The 14565-nt window shown below is 35.4% G+C and overlaps 1 protein-coding gene across 1 annotated transcript; it reads right to left on the bottom strand.

Moving 5' to 3' along the window:
- Positions 1–11735: 11735 nt before the first annotated feature.
- Positions 11736–12842, bottom strand: LOC104608203 (early nodulin-like protein 4). Its single transcript, XM_010274119.3, has 2 exons — positions 12515–12842; positions 11736–12409 (listed from the first exon to the last, which is right to left on the bottom strand). The coding sequence occupies exons 1-2, from the start codon at positions 12687–12689 to the stop codon at positions 11898–11900; spliced, it is 687 nt and encodes a 228-aa protein (XP_010272421.1). The 5' UTR covers positions 12690–12842; the 3' UTR covers positions 11736–11897.
- Between the last annotated feature and the right edge of the window lie 1723 nt (positions 12843–14565).

Raw genomic sequence — 14565 nt, 5'->3', positions numbered from 1 at the left:
AACATTCATTAATAATGATTAATGAATAATTAATAAGTGTTATTAATTAAAAGTTAGAATGGATCCAAAGCCCAATGATTTTAATTAATTAACTATTATTAATTAAGAGTGAGAATAGGCCCAAAGCCCAATGCCTATGGGAATTTCCAAATTGGCCATCATTCACAAACAATTAACAAGTAGTCTAAAAATTTCTCCTTTTTTTAAATTTTAATTTTTTTATTCCATGTCATTTTTTAAACAATCAATGAGAGGCTCTCCTTCCCCATAAAAAATTATCTAAAATCTCTCTCTTCTCTCTCTCTCTCTCTCTACACATTTCCAATAACCTAAATAATATTCTCTCATAAAATTTCTCCTAAACTACCTCCCCCACTTTCTCCTAAATTATCTCTAATTGCTATTTATCTCTTAAACTATCTCTAATTCCTATTTATCTCCTAAATTATCTCTAATTTAGTAGAGTTTATCTCCTAAACTATCACTAATTCCTACTTATTCTCTCCCCCACTTTCTCTTAAATTATCTCTAATTCCTATTTATCACCTAAATTATCTCTAATTTCGTTGAGAGTTTTTTCCCAAATTCTCACTAATTCCTATTTATCATCTCTCCCACTTTTCATCTATATTTATCTAAAGAAAGTTTAAATTTAAAAATTATTTAAATATTTTCACAAAATTATATAATAACTTTAAAATATTTAGTAAAAAACACAAAAATTAATTATAATAATTTTAACAATATTCATAGTACTAAGCATTTATTTTTTATAAAATTCATCACAAAATTATGTACTAACAATATAAATTATGGATTTCTGGATTATTCAACTTAAATGCTATTCAAATAATAAAAATTTAGCATTAAAAAATTAAAATATTATTTAAATTTTTAATAACTAAATATCTTAAATAAGAAAATATTAAAAATATCTACATAATTAAATGACGAAAATATTTAATATTATGTTAAAATAATTAAATTATGTAATCAATTTAAAACATTTCCTAAAACTAGAAAAATAATTATAACATAATATTAATTAAAAATAATTGAATATTTCTCAAAATTAATAACTAAATTATATAATAATAGTATAAATTATAATTTTATGTATAATGAAATCCAATAAATAATCAATATTTTAAAGTTTATATAATGATATTATTTAAATAACTAAATAATATTGTAAATAACTAATTTCACTTATATCAAAATAATTCTAGAAGATAACTTTCAAAAAATTAATATTTATTAATAATAATTTTAAAATATTAATCTATATTTATTATATATTTATATATACTAAAATTAATATTTATTGTATTTTCAGTAATTATTTATTGTTTTTTGTGATAAATATATTTTCAATAATTTTGTATAAATCTATTTTTGTTTTCTTATTTAACAAAAAATTTTCAATAATTATTCAAGATTAAATTACTGTTATTTAACTTTTTAAATTTAATTTATTGTACTTATTGTATTTTTGTTATAATTTATTGATTAATATTTATTAGAGATTAAACTATCATTTGAGATTACACTATTTATTGAGTAATTTAATATATTTTTAGTATTTATTGTATTTTTGTAATTATTGTATTTTCATTATCAATATATTTTCAATAATTATGTATTTTCGCTATAAATTTTCAATAATTGTTGAAGATTAAACTATTATTATTTATTAGAGATTAATTAGACTATTAATTTAGCTAAAATTATAAGTGTTCACGAGTTGATTCGGTTCAGTTATAGGTTGTTTGGCCAACCAAATTGGCTTGGTTAGGTTGGAGAGCTTGTCACCCAAAACTGACTGATTAGTGAAAACTGACCAACTGGGGTTGTATCGGTTTGGGTTGATTTTTGGTTTGGTCGATCGGTTCAAAAGATTTAAACCTAAAAATGTAAATTTAGAAAAATACAATGGCATTATTAAAAAAATTGAAAAATTAAATTTATGATATAGAATATTTTAGACTGAGAAATATGGGAATTTTCTCACTTTCCCATATTAAAAAATATTAAAAATATAAAATATTAATATATATATATATATATATATGGTCAAGTCGTTCGATTTTGGTCGATTTACAAATGGCCAAAGCGAAGATAATCCAACCTAGTTGGATTAGGAAATTTTTGAACTAAAGCCAATTAAAAATACTAGAAAACTAACCAAATCAGGTTGGCTGGTTTCAATAATTTGATGAACAACTCTAGCTGAAATTAATTATTGTTGTTTTTGTATTGTAAAAAAATTATTAAAAATAGTATATAAAATATAAGGAAAAATCTATGATATGGAAAAGATATGGTATGAGAAGAATTTTGACCAATCAAAATTCACCTATAATTTTGATAAATAACACCTAATTGGCTACCACGTTATGATACTAGCTGATTGGTCAAAAAAATTTCAGATATCATATCTTTCCCATATCATAGTCGAGCCCAAAATATAAATAATTATTAATTATTCAAAAAGATAAAAATATAAAGCAATTGTATACTATTATGTGTTTCTATTATTTAGCTTTTGCTTAAAAAGTCCCTTGCATCGCAAGGTCCCTGCTAGTAAAGTATTAAATAAAAAATTAAATATTTAATACACAATTAAATATTAATATATTTAATATTAGTCATCAATTGAAAACTTCAACAAAATCGAAATGAAACCGATAACTAATTTTTTTATTAAAATAAAAACTGAACCAAATCGATACCCGAATTAACTGAACCAAACTAGCTCATTTGGTTATCGGTTCGGTTTTTGGTTTATCATTCTAATTTGAACATCCCCACTCATAAAGTGCAAGGACCGGATTGTGATCAATATCAAAAAAGTAAATAAATAAATGAATAAGGGTAAATTGTTGAAACCTCCCCTAAAGTTTTTTACCATTGCTGCAATCACCTCCTCTAAACTTTTTAAAATAGTTACAAGTATACCTTATTTGTTAAAATATTCTAATAAGAGGCATAAAACTGTCCAAAATACCCATGCCGTTATTATATATTCGGGTTGGTTTCTATAAAAAAAAAAAACAATACAAACTTAATGAAAAAAAAAGATTTTAAAGTTGTAGTTTTACCTTTGAGTGATTAATATGAAGGGAAATTTTGGAAAATAAATCAATTTTGAAAAGATATTGGAAAATAAACATTTTGGTCAAAAGTAATTGTATGAATATTTTGGACATTTTGGTGCTTGGCCCTCTTGTTAGAGAATTCTAATAGAGGGGGTTTCAACAATTTCAGTAATTGTGTCAAAAAGTTCAAAAGGTAATTGCAATTACCAAACTTTAGAGGTGGTTTCAACAATTTCGGAGGTGCTCAGAACTATGGTAATCTAGTGGATGGCTTGTTCTGGCCCATGCCATAGGATGGCCATGGCATTGGATTGGCTATGGATGGGACTGGTCCACAATATATCGTGGACCATCCCCGTCCACGGCCTAAAATCTCAGCCACACATATATCTCATGGATGTGGTCGGTCCACAACATTTTCACACTTTATTTTAATACAATACATCTCTTTTGCATACTTTTCTTTCTTTTTAATTTTTTAATTTTAAAATATTAATTTTTAATTTTTAATTTTTACTATTTTATCAATAAAATAATAAATTTTAATGTTAATTCTAACATAAGCCTAGTGGTGCTCATTCTCCACTCTTTTTTCATTTATTTAAATATTAATTTGTAATATTTTTATCAATAAAATAAGTTTTTTAAATATTTAATATAATATTTTTTATTTTTTAATTATTTTATTATCTTTTTTATTAGAATTAATATTTATTAGTTAATATTAATTTATCGATGCCTTTTTTCTATTTATTTATCATATAAAATGCAAAAGTTAGACATTTATGATCAACTATGTAGATTATTCATAAAATATATATGAGATACATAGAATTCACACTACGCCTACAAAACGCCACTATGGGTGTAGACCGGTTCAGTCCACATAGTTTTTGCATAGTCTAGAGAAGTTGTGAACTATGGTGACATGTGAATTGGTCCCTGCCACAGGGTATGGTGTGGACCAGTCCACAACCACCAATTTCTCATCCACACTATAGAACACACACCCTTACAAAAAAAAAAAAAAAAAACTTGGATAACTTAATAAGTCCTAGTTGCCAAGTGTCCAGTGTTGATTTGGACATGTAGATTGAAAATATGACTGATCCATAAAAGTCCCCATACGCCATACACCATGGACATGCTTTTGATTGGCCATATCATTTGCTTCTTCTGCCAGAAATAGGATAAGGGATGATAATGGGTTGAGCCAAGCCGGACCCAGGCCTGATTTAATGTGGAGCACCTTGATCTTCCCGGGGCTGGCCCAGTCTGCACCCCAGGTCTGATAGAATATGTTCAGCCCGCAGAGCATCTATATTTGCCCACACAAGTTAATGAAATTATTTTTTAAATAATTTAAGTTTATATTTAAAATTTTATAAATAATTTTATGGGTAAAAGACTTAAACATACCCGAAGTTTTAAAAATTGACTTGAACATACTCTAAAATTTTAAAATAGACTTAAATATACCTTATGCCGTAACCTAATGGGCTTAAACCTAACATGTGAAACTTGTGTATATTGAAAATCTAAAACTATAGTTGTGTGAGATTCCCGGCATTTTGCAGAACCTCCGTAGTTCCTTTTGACTCTTTATGGTAATTGAAGTTCAAGCTCTTAATTTTTGATATTTCAGGAGGTTTGTTGGCCATGCATAGACCTGTTCATGGGCCGGGCCGGACCGGGCTCGGGCCGGACTTTTACTCTTTATTAACAGAAAAATGTTAGGCCCGAGCCCGAGCCCGACCCGACCAACGGGCCTACAACTTGGGCCCGAGCCCGGCCCTGATAAAAAGCCCGAAGCCCGACCTAATAAAAAAAATTTGAATTTTTCCCTATTCAAATGGACATTATCTATTTTAGTTCAGATGTTTTTCCCCTATTTAAATGAACAATGGGCCTACAAGTGAATCAACAACCTTCTTAAATCAAAAAATTTATTCAAATGGACATCACATAGGGTTTTTACTTAGGTTTAACTATAGGTCGGACCAGGTCGGGCTTGGGCCAGGCTATTTTTGCAAAGCCCGAGCCCGGCTCGAATTTTATGCGGGTCGGGCTTTTTGACCCGCGGGCCAAAAAGCCTGTTCAAGCCCGTCCGGGGGCCGTGCCGGCCCATGAACAAGTCTAGCCATGCACGTCTTTAAGCGTACTGAGATCGAATAGGATAATTGGTGGTGAAGGCATCATATAGGAATCTACAAAACTCTTACTGTTGGCATTTATGTTCTCTTCATTTATTTTTTTGGTTCCAAGCTTCTTCTCCAGGTAAATGAACATGAGAAGAGAAATCTGAATTTACGTCGATTGTTAAATGCGAATTCAGATGGATACAGAACAGCATTGAGCTGCTTCAATCCATGCTCCTGAAGATACATTTATAATCTAAAAGATTTGGCCCACAAAATCTCAGATCCCCCATTTATTTAATTTTACCAAATCTGTGAAGGGTTAACTCAACAAGCACCGTAATTTATTTGCCAATCTGGATATATTGATCTGCTGTAGTTTGGTTTTGGACTTCCATATGTTAATGGGAGTCAAATTTTGCACTCAGTGCTAATATACGTAAGGCCTAATTAATAAAGGGTAAAAAAGTTATAAGGTATGTTTAAGTCCATTTTAAAACTTTAGGTATTTTTAAGTCCATTTTTGAAATTTTAGGAACCCTTTTATCCAAATTTTATTGCACATATATTTTAATGGGAGAATGGCGGTTCAACTCAGGGTCAGAATTTTTAGGCCCAAAGTACAGTTAGGGTGGATAGCCAGCTCAGAATTGATGCCAGTTCATGGGCGGGCATAGGTGTATAGAATGGAGGTTTTTGACATTAGGTCTCTCCATACTTTTCCGTATTTTAATATATATGCAATATATAAGATGGAGAAAGGTATGAAACCAGAACTTTGATCAATCAAACTCCCACCCCTCTTTGGGTGAATTTTGATGAATACCATCTTTTTAAATCCCTCTAATGCTGATTCCATTCATCAAACCTCACCTCAAAAAGATTTACAATGAAGGGGAAGGACGAGGAAAATTTGGCCTAGGACTCCTAATTAGACTGTAACAAATACAAATATATATGTACATGCAGTATGATACAACATACAAGGTTTTGCAATGTATATATTTGTTAAGTCTTCTGCAGTCCGCAATCAAGATTCAAGAATTGAATCACCTTCAATAAGAATGTGTGAAAAACCCAAATCTCTTACCATCCTTTGTGCCATCAAGATATGCTTTAGCTTTAGCTTCAGCAGTTTCCGGTGTGCAAAGTGGTGAGAGTACACTACATGCAAAGAGGAAATTTTCAACATCGTCTCTTACAATAATACCAGGCACCAGCCTGCTCACTCGAGAGAGCACCATCTACATTCATTTTTACAAAGCACAGAGGAGGACATTTCCAACTTAGGACCTCCCTCATAGTGACTAGTGGAGACTCGGGTGAACAAGAAAAATCGAATTAAACCGAAAAATCAATCGAAACCAAACCAATAATTTGATTAATTGAACCAATCGGTTTAGTATTTTAAAAAAAGCAAAGGTACCAGTTCGGTTTGAGTTACCAATATAAAAAACTGGAAATTAATCAAATCAGCTGGTATACATATATTTTTATATACTTTATATATATTATATATTTTTTATATTTTCTATATATTATAAATTAATAAATATGCATTATATATACATATATTTATTTATTTATTTATAATATGTAATATATTATTTATTGTTTAAAACATAATATTATATATATATATATATATATATATATATATTTCTAGTTTTTTTTATTATATATTTATATAATATATAATGCAGTGAACATTCAGTGGTAATGGAGTTCTTTAGGTTCCATTTGGGAACAATGCAAATGGAGTATAAACCCTAGCTCAGGGTAAATATGTACTCTCATTCAGTTTTTCAGTGTTTGACAAGAATACAATTATGCATTGACAAATTACAGAAAATACATTTTTCAATGCATATTTACATTCAAAATGAGATGTAAACGTACATTGATAAAAAAGAAGTAAATTTGCATTCAATGTGGGCTTTTGTTAAAAAAGTTATATATTTTATTGGGATTCATGTTTACATCCATTACAACTAGAAGTCTGTTTAGTAAGAAAGTAAATTTGTCAATGCAAAACTAACTTGATGTGGCGTAATCCGGCTGCTCCCTGTTGGAGACGATATGGCTGTCAGCAACGACGAGAACTGAGGTTCCTACAAGGAAGGAGTCAGAGATCCCGGGGTGGCTTACCTGGCAGGGACACTCCGATGGCTAAGTTAGCACTTAGTAGTAGAGAGCTTGAAGATGATATCAGAGAGTTAGAGAGCTAGAGGGCAAAGATTATGCATACCTTTCGCCCGTGGGGGGTGAGGTCTTTATATACTAGAGTCCTCGCGGGTTTGGTGGAGTTGATTCCTAGATCCTCGCTGTGAGGGGATCCATTTCCGTGTTAGGTGGGGATAATGCCACCAACCGGTAAGGTTAACCACCTCCGCCTGAATCGAGGAGTGGGTGAGCTAATGTAGCCGTTACAAAGTACGGTCCCGTAAGATGCGGGGTACGGTGGTGAGATCCTCGGGGTTGTCATGCGGAGGTCGACCTGACTAGGTAGCGAGCTGCTTGTGAAGTACCGGGCCGCTTGACATGCTCTGAATGTCGAAGTGCCTTAGTACTAAGGTGATCTTGCACCAAGGTAGGCTTGTCTCGAGGTGGATTCTTTCCGAGGTGGTCCATCTGTCCGGGTTCGATCTGTAGCGAACTTGATATCGTTATCCTGATCGCGATCTTATACCGGGGTGATCTTAGTTCGGGGTATCAGGGTACCCGAGGTCGCTTTGTAGCGAACTGATCATGCTGAGCTGTCACTTGCGTCGAGTCACGCCCACGTGCCGATCTGATCATGTTGAGTTGTCACTTATGCCAAGTCACATCCACGGATCTCCCTGTTATGAGGTCGGGCCAAATTTCCCTTCATCATAACCCAACTTTACATTTACATGAACCATTTTACACACGCTGCATATTTGCATTCACACTTTATTTGCATCATTCCCAAACAAAGCCTTATTATCTCGATGAACTGAGTCTGTGCAGCTGAAGTACGAGAAGGCCAAAACTATCCTGCCATGGCTATCCTTGCACCACCACTACCAAGTCATCCAATTCTTAATCTCACTTAAACTGTGAAGAGAAACGGAGCTCCTAAACCAAACTGTATCATTGTTGACATGGGAGAAAGGAAGAAGATGTGAGAAATGGTCTCCGTGAACCGTGATTGCTTGCTCACAGAAATGGCATACACTATCAATAATCCCCATCAAAAACATCATAGCAAGAGAAACTCTAGTGGGGGCTAAACCATGAATGCATTTCCATGCAAATAGAAGCACAGAGTGCAAGTATATATGTAACTAAGTGGGTGTTTGGCAAGTTTGCCACATTAGAAAAGAATACATACATAAATGCAATTTAAATGCGTTTGGCATTGGCAAGCCGGTTTTTTTTCTTTTTTTTTTTTTCTTTCTAAAACAACATTAATTGTTGCAATGACGAGCTTCTAGATTCGCAAATAGAGGCGTTTCTTGAATCGGCAAATTGACATTTTTTGCATTGCCTTGAAACACTTATAAATCTAGAATACTTATGAAACTCAACGCCAGTGAAACGCATTGATATCAAATACCCTCTAAGAAATCAAAAGTCCTTCCAAGATGGGCTGAGAAGCCTCATGATCATTAGATGATCATTAGAATCTCCTATCCAAATTATCCATAGGACACTACAGCTGTACATTGAAAACATCTCCTCATGTTGTTATTCATGGGCAACATCTTCCATGCTGTCATTTACCGTTCATAGGGAGATATTCCAAATGTATAGGAGATCCAAATTTGCTTGCCAAACGTAACTGATAGTGCGCGATCTGGATCCTCTTAGTTGGAGGGCAGTTCGGATGTCAATCCACTTTGTTGGCTGGTCAAACTGCAAGAAAGGAATACTCAGAAGACCCGGGGTGGTTTACCTGGTGTGGGTGCTCTGATGTTTAAGTTAGGCATCATTTGGCACATCTTTTTGCATAGTCTTTCGGGTGTTTACAAGTCGGGAAGACCGAAAATCGGTCTATTCCCGTTTGGCATGCTGAAGATCTAGCCACCAAAAGACGCGGTGTTGAAAAGACACGTGAAGCCCATTTTGGGCTGATTTCGGGAAGCTCCAAATGAAGCTTTCCGCGTCTTTCATGTTTTAACCTCACACGGAAAGACCCAAAAACAATGCACAGAAAGACGTGCATCTGCCAAACACTCGAGTTGTCCAGATCTTATGTCAAAAGCTCACTACGTCTATTGATTGTAAGAGCTACGAGAAGATCTTCCCAAAAAGACTTGCCAAACGGGCCCTTAGTAATCTGGACTGCAAACTGAAAGATTGTATTCTAGAAGGCTAGTGAGCAAGTAATCATGCATACTTTGTGACGTTGGGGTTGGTTCCCTTATATAGGTGAGCTACTGTAGGTCATACGAAACACCTCCGAGATCCCCGGCCCGTGTTACTATGAATCCATTCTACACCAGGAGGTGGACTTCATGCTAGCTAATAAGGCTTATCGAGTCTGTCCAATCCGGGGGGGATAAGGATAGAGCTTGCAGACATGCAGTGTGATCTCAGAGAGGTCAGAGATAGTTGGTTACATGTCACCTCGATAGGTTAGGTCATCACGAGCTGCTCGGACCTCAGTCTTGGCCAAGGTGCCTGAAGTACCCGAGCTTATCTGACTCACTGAGGTGGCAGAGAATGTCGAGTCATCATCCAATCAGCAGGTCGCTTCTACATGTCATAGTATTGTTAGGTCGGGCCAAATTACCCCTCATCATTTACCACTGTAATGATACAGATTCATTGGTTATCATCTTTTTTTAAGGTATCATGTCTTTTTGGTCATAGTGGACTCTTAAATCTTAAGACATGTAAGCTACGCCTAGTCAATGGGTTGATGACAATGTACACAGGGCCCATTAGCACAGAACGTGGAGAACCCACCCGTGAATTGGGGCCCAAGCCTAAGATTTCAAGTATCAAACTTGGGCCGCATTATGTGTAGGGTTTAATGTAAGCGTAAGCCGGGCCAGGCCAGGTAATGCGGGCGTGGACAGAAATGATCATGCCTAATGCTTATGTCAAACCTGATGGGCTCATTCGTTGTCAATGTCAAGTTCATCCATACAAGTCTTCATAGTGCCTGCTATAGAAAGATTCTTTGGAGGAGTACTCACTGTTAATTCTTTCTTTTTCCTATACTAATAATAGACAGAGCATATCCATCAATACACGTACCATCCATCTTCTTCTACTTTTATAAAAGATAGAATTCATTTCTAAGGACTAGATGCCCCACTACAACAAAGCCAATTGCTTTTCTTTTTATTACAAAGTTACAGTACGTAATTCAATCAGTTATAATTAAGATGATATCCTTATATTCCTTAATTACTAGCCAAAATAATGCACCACCTGGTTTTCATTTCGGACCACAAGATTCCACTCAACCAGGCAAGAGTAGCAATATAAGATCCATTCAATTGTATATAACAATGTTGTAAGACTCGGACTGGATTATAGTCGGATCGGACCTAAAAAACCACCGTTCCTATCATCTGGTCTAATTTGAGTCTTACAACACTGGTATGTTGTGTCGGGTCGGGCCACGGGTTGTCACCAAGTCACCTCTTTTCAAAACCAATATTCTCGAACCAGATGGTTGGACTGTTTGAATCAGATGGTTAAATCTATATTTCTGCCAAAAATCATTGACTTAGATCAAAGACCAATTAACCTGCGTGGTTATGAAACATTGACCCATCTAACCTGTGGGTCAACTGTAACCTGATATTTAAGGTTAGGGTCTTAACCTTTGCTGACCCGACCCAAAATTAACTTGATTCGATCCAATTGCCAGGCCGGTTCAGATTTTGTCAAATTTTGAATGCGGGCTGGGCTGCACATGAAATATTATAGAGGACTATTTAATACCACTCCGAATCTCTTGCCCACGCCTATCCACAATACATTACCCGTAAATTAGGAATACCTCTCACTGCGTAATATTTGTATATGCAAAGGATATAAGATGTTCTTCATATATGACTGCGATAAATGTGGGCAGAATTCTGGTGGGCATGAGCTCCGGACTCAATAAATACATTGATGACAGATGTGCTACTTTTTTTTTTATTCTTTTGCATGCTCTGGTAAACAAAATTCTATACTCGTGGCATTTCTTTATAATTTATTTTTTATTATAGAACTGGACAAAGCAATTGGATCTAAAACCGAAGCATATTCATGGTTGGGCAGTTCTGCATGTCTGCAAATGAAAGTCGGTCGTCTATGAAAACGAGTAGAAAACGTAGCAGTATTTGTCCTCTTCATTCACAAGATGATACTTTTTACGTCGGATCCGTTTCAATCCGAGTGTCATCTGAGACAAGTCAGATTCAGATGACCGACCATCTCTCTCTCTCTCAGGCCACGTCTCTTTGCTTCTAAGAGAGAATGAGAGAATTACGACTCAAAAATTGATCGAAGCAGATAAGAGGTTTGGACATGTATGAACCAATATATTTATACCAATTTGAATAAACCTTACATCAAAGAACCATTTAACACAGTGAAAAAATCAAAATAAAGCCACCCCCTCTTCCTAATGAAAAATGCGGATAAAATTATTCCGAAAAATCAATACTTGTTTATGATCATTTTTATCAATCTAGAGGGAGCCATTAAAGCTAGCCAAAACCACATTCACTACCAGCGAAACAACCCAAACCCAAACCAGAGAGGGTGTGAAAGTTGTAGAAGACGAAGGAGGTGTGGGCGACACCGGTGGAGACGATGAAGGAGAAGGCGATACGGGTGAATTGGCTGGGGAAGGAGATGGAACTGGTGTCTTGGAGCTAGGAGCAGGAGACACGGGCGACGGTGCTTTGGGTGGAGAGGCTGTGGGAGGTGGAGATGGAATGGAAGGAGAAATCTGAGGTGGAGGAGGAGGAGGTGTACTGTTGGTGTTGCTTCTCACAGCCAAAACAACGACGATCAGCCTCTGACCCTTGGCACAACTTCCGGGATTTCCACTTATGAAGTAGAAGGGGCCCGATCGATCAAACTTGAACTTGGAAAACCCATCTACCATAGTCATAATCGGTTCCGATGTATTGCAGGAATAGTAGTGCTCTGGGCTTGTAACCAACACCGAGTCCTCTCCCTTCTTGTATCTAAAAACTGCAAAACAAAAAATACCCATAAATCAAATCACATTACCTAGAAAAAAGAGCAAAGAACAGATGAAGAAGACAATTGGTAGAGAGAGAGAGAGAGAGAGATTACCAAGGGTATCATTGACTTGAAACCTGTTTCTTTCAGCCCAGTCATTGTACTTCTCAGAAGGGTTTAACACCCATCCAAATCTCCCACCAACATAGAAATCATGAGCTTGGGATAAACACAGATTACAGACGGCTACCATTAGAAACAAAAACCGGAGAAATCTCCAGGGTTCCATTCTGTGCTCTGCAGAGAAGAACGCTGAAGAACCAGAGAAACCCACCTGGAGAAAAACGGATTTCAGATTATAGAATGAGAGAGAGAGAGAGAGAGAGAGAGAGGGAGCTTCTAGAATGCCCTCTTACGCAAGGTTCTGTAACAGCTAGAGGAAGCCTGGCTGGTTTGATATATATAGACAGAGACACAGAGTTGGTAATGAGGTTACCGTTGTAAAGTTGAACGTCTTAAGAAACCACCGCTGCTCATTCGCTACGTGTAATAAGTTTTCTGCCTTATGGGAAACCTTTATTCTCTCTATAGTTGGTAAATTACAGGCAGTAACAGCTTATAAAATATTAATTTATAATTCTTTTAATAATATTTTAATTACTAGTTGGACGTGGTTTGAACCAATCATTAATCCAGATGGTCGGACCGTTCAACCCATCTCCTATTCAAAAGTAGTACTGCTCGGCCTAACCTCAAATCTACATAAAAGCAGAATCCCGTTCATTTGACCAACTACTCGTGGGCCTGAACGATCAAACCATGAATTGCTCAAAAACATTCTAAGGGCCACACCCACATGTCTGGCTGCTACGTACAAATAATCCCTGGTTCCTTCACATAAAATGATAAAATCCAAACGCTAAATACTATGAAACCTAAACATTCAGGGAGTGTTTGGTGAGCAGCTCCCTACCAGTTTGATAGAGCAGATTCAATTTGAAATGGAAATTCACAAATAGAGGGCATTGAAGTACTTTTCAAACTTTTAGACCGAAGTAAATTTAGAACTAACGCTTTCTTGAATTAAGAGGAACGTTTCAAAATAACGCCTCTCTCTCTCTTGTGAGGCGCTAAGTGTGAGGAGCAGATTGAGTCTCGTTGTCCAGACTGATGTAGTCGGAAAAAAAAAATACCCGAACCTAATATAATTGAAATTCTTCAAAGCGGACAATCCCATCGGAAACCCTAGTTATATATAGTGTTATCAAGGTCAGACCAGACTAAATCATTTAGGTTAGTGGGTCATGGGTAAATAATAATGTGACCATTCAATTCAACCACTCTAATTGATTTAATGAAAAGTATATAAATAAAATATAATAAGTGGTCTAAATTATATTCTGAAGTTATTTTTCTAAGGCAGGTCTGAAGTTATTTAGATCAAAATAACCTTGAAACTACATATACCACAAGTGAGACAGAAAGACGAATAGTGTGGAGCAAATGCTACTATGTGGAAACACTGTTTATTCTATACGATACTAGAATGAATTATAACCACACAACCCTCCTTTATATTGACATACATGCAACTTTGTGGCCCCACCTCAGGTCCCATTTTAAAACTTTAACTACCATGAAATGAAGGGCTATAAGGTGTTTCTATAGCATATAGAATGAACAGTGCTCCAACATAACATACTAGTATAACCCAAAAATAAAACAAATGGACAGAACTTTTGAGATGATCATATATAGATGCCCATCTGTTGATGACCTAGTTGATATAGCCACTCAGGCAGGTCCCTCCTAAAATGGAGAGGCACAGAGAATTCATATCAGCGCCTCACAGTATATTTTAACCGTGTATTAAAAATATTTTTTAATGACAAGTATGGAAGATGTTCCTTGTGCATGTTGAGATATGCACGTGGGGCATATGCCTTGTGGGGTGCTGATGCAATCTCAGGTACGTGATCAAACATGTATGACTGAAATCTCTGCATGGTTAAAGTCAAGATCAATGGACTTCAGTACTACGTACCCTGCTCTGCCCCTACACTTTAATCCCCCTGTAATAAACATATAATTGTAAGGCCACTGCAAGTATCATTATATAGTAAAAAGGTAACGTCTGTTGTCATGTTGAAACTGTTCAACCATAT

This window comes from Nelumbo nucifera, chromosome 1, assembly GCF_055504915.1.
Source record: "Nelumbo nucifera cultivar China Antique chromosome 1, China Antique-T2T, whole genome shotgun sequence".
NCBI classification, from domain to species: Eukaryota; Viridiplantae; Streptophyta; class Magnoliopsida; order Proteales; family Nelumbonaceae; genus Nelumbo; species Nelumbo nucifera.
Note: the sequence above shows the minus strand (reverse complement) of the source record. Positions and strands in the feature narration are given on the sequence as shown.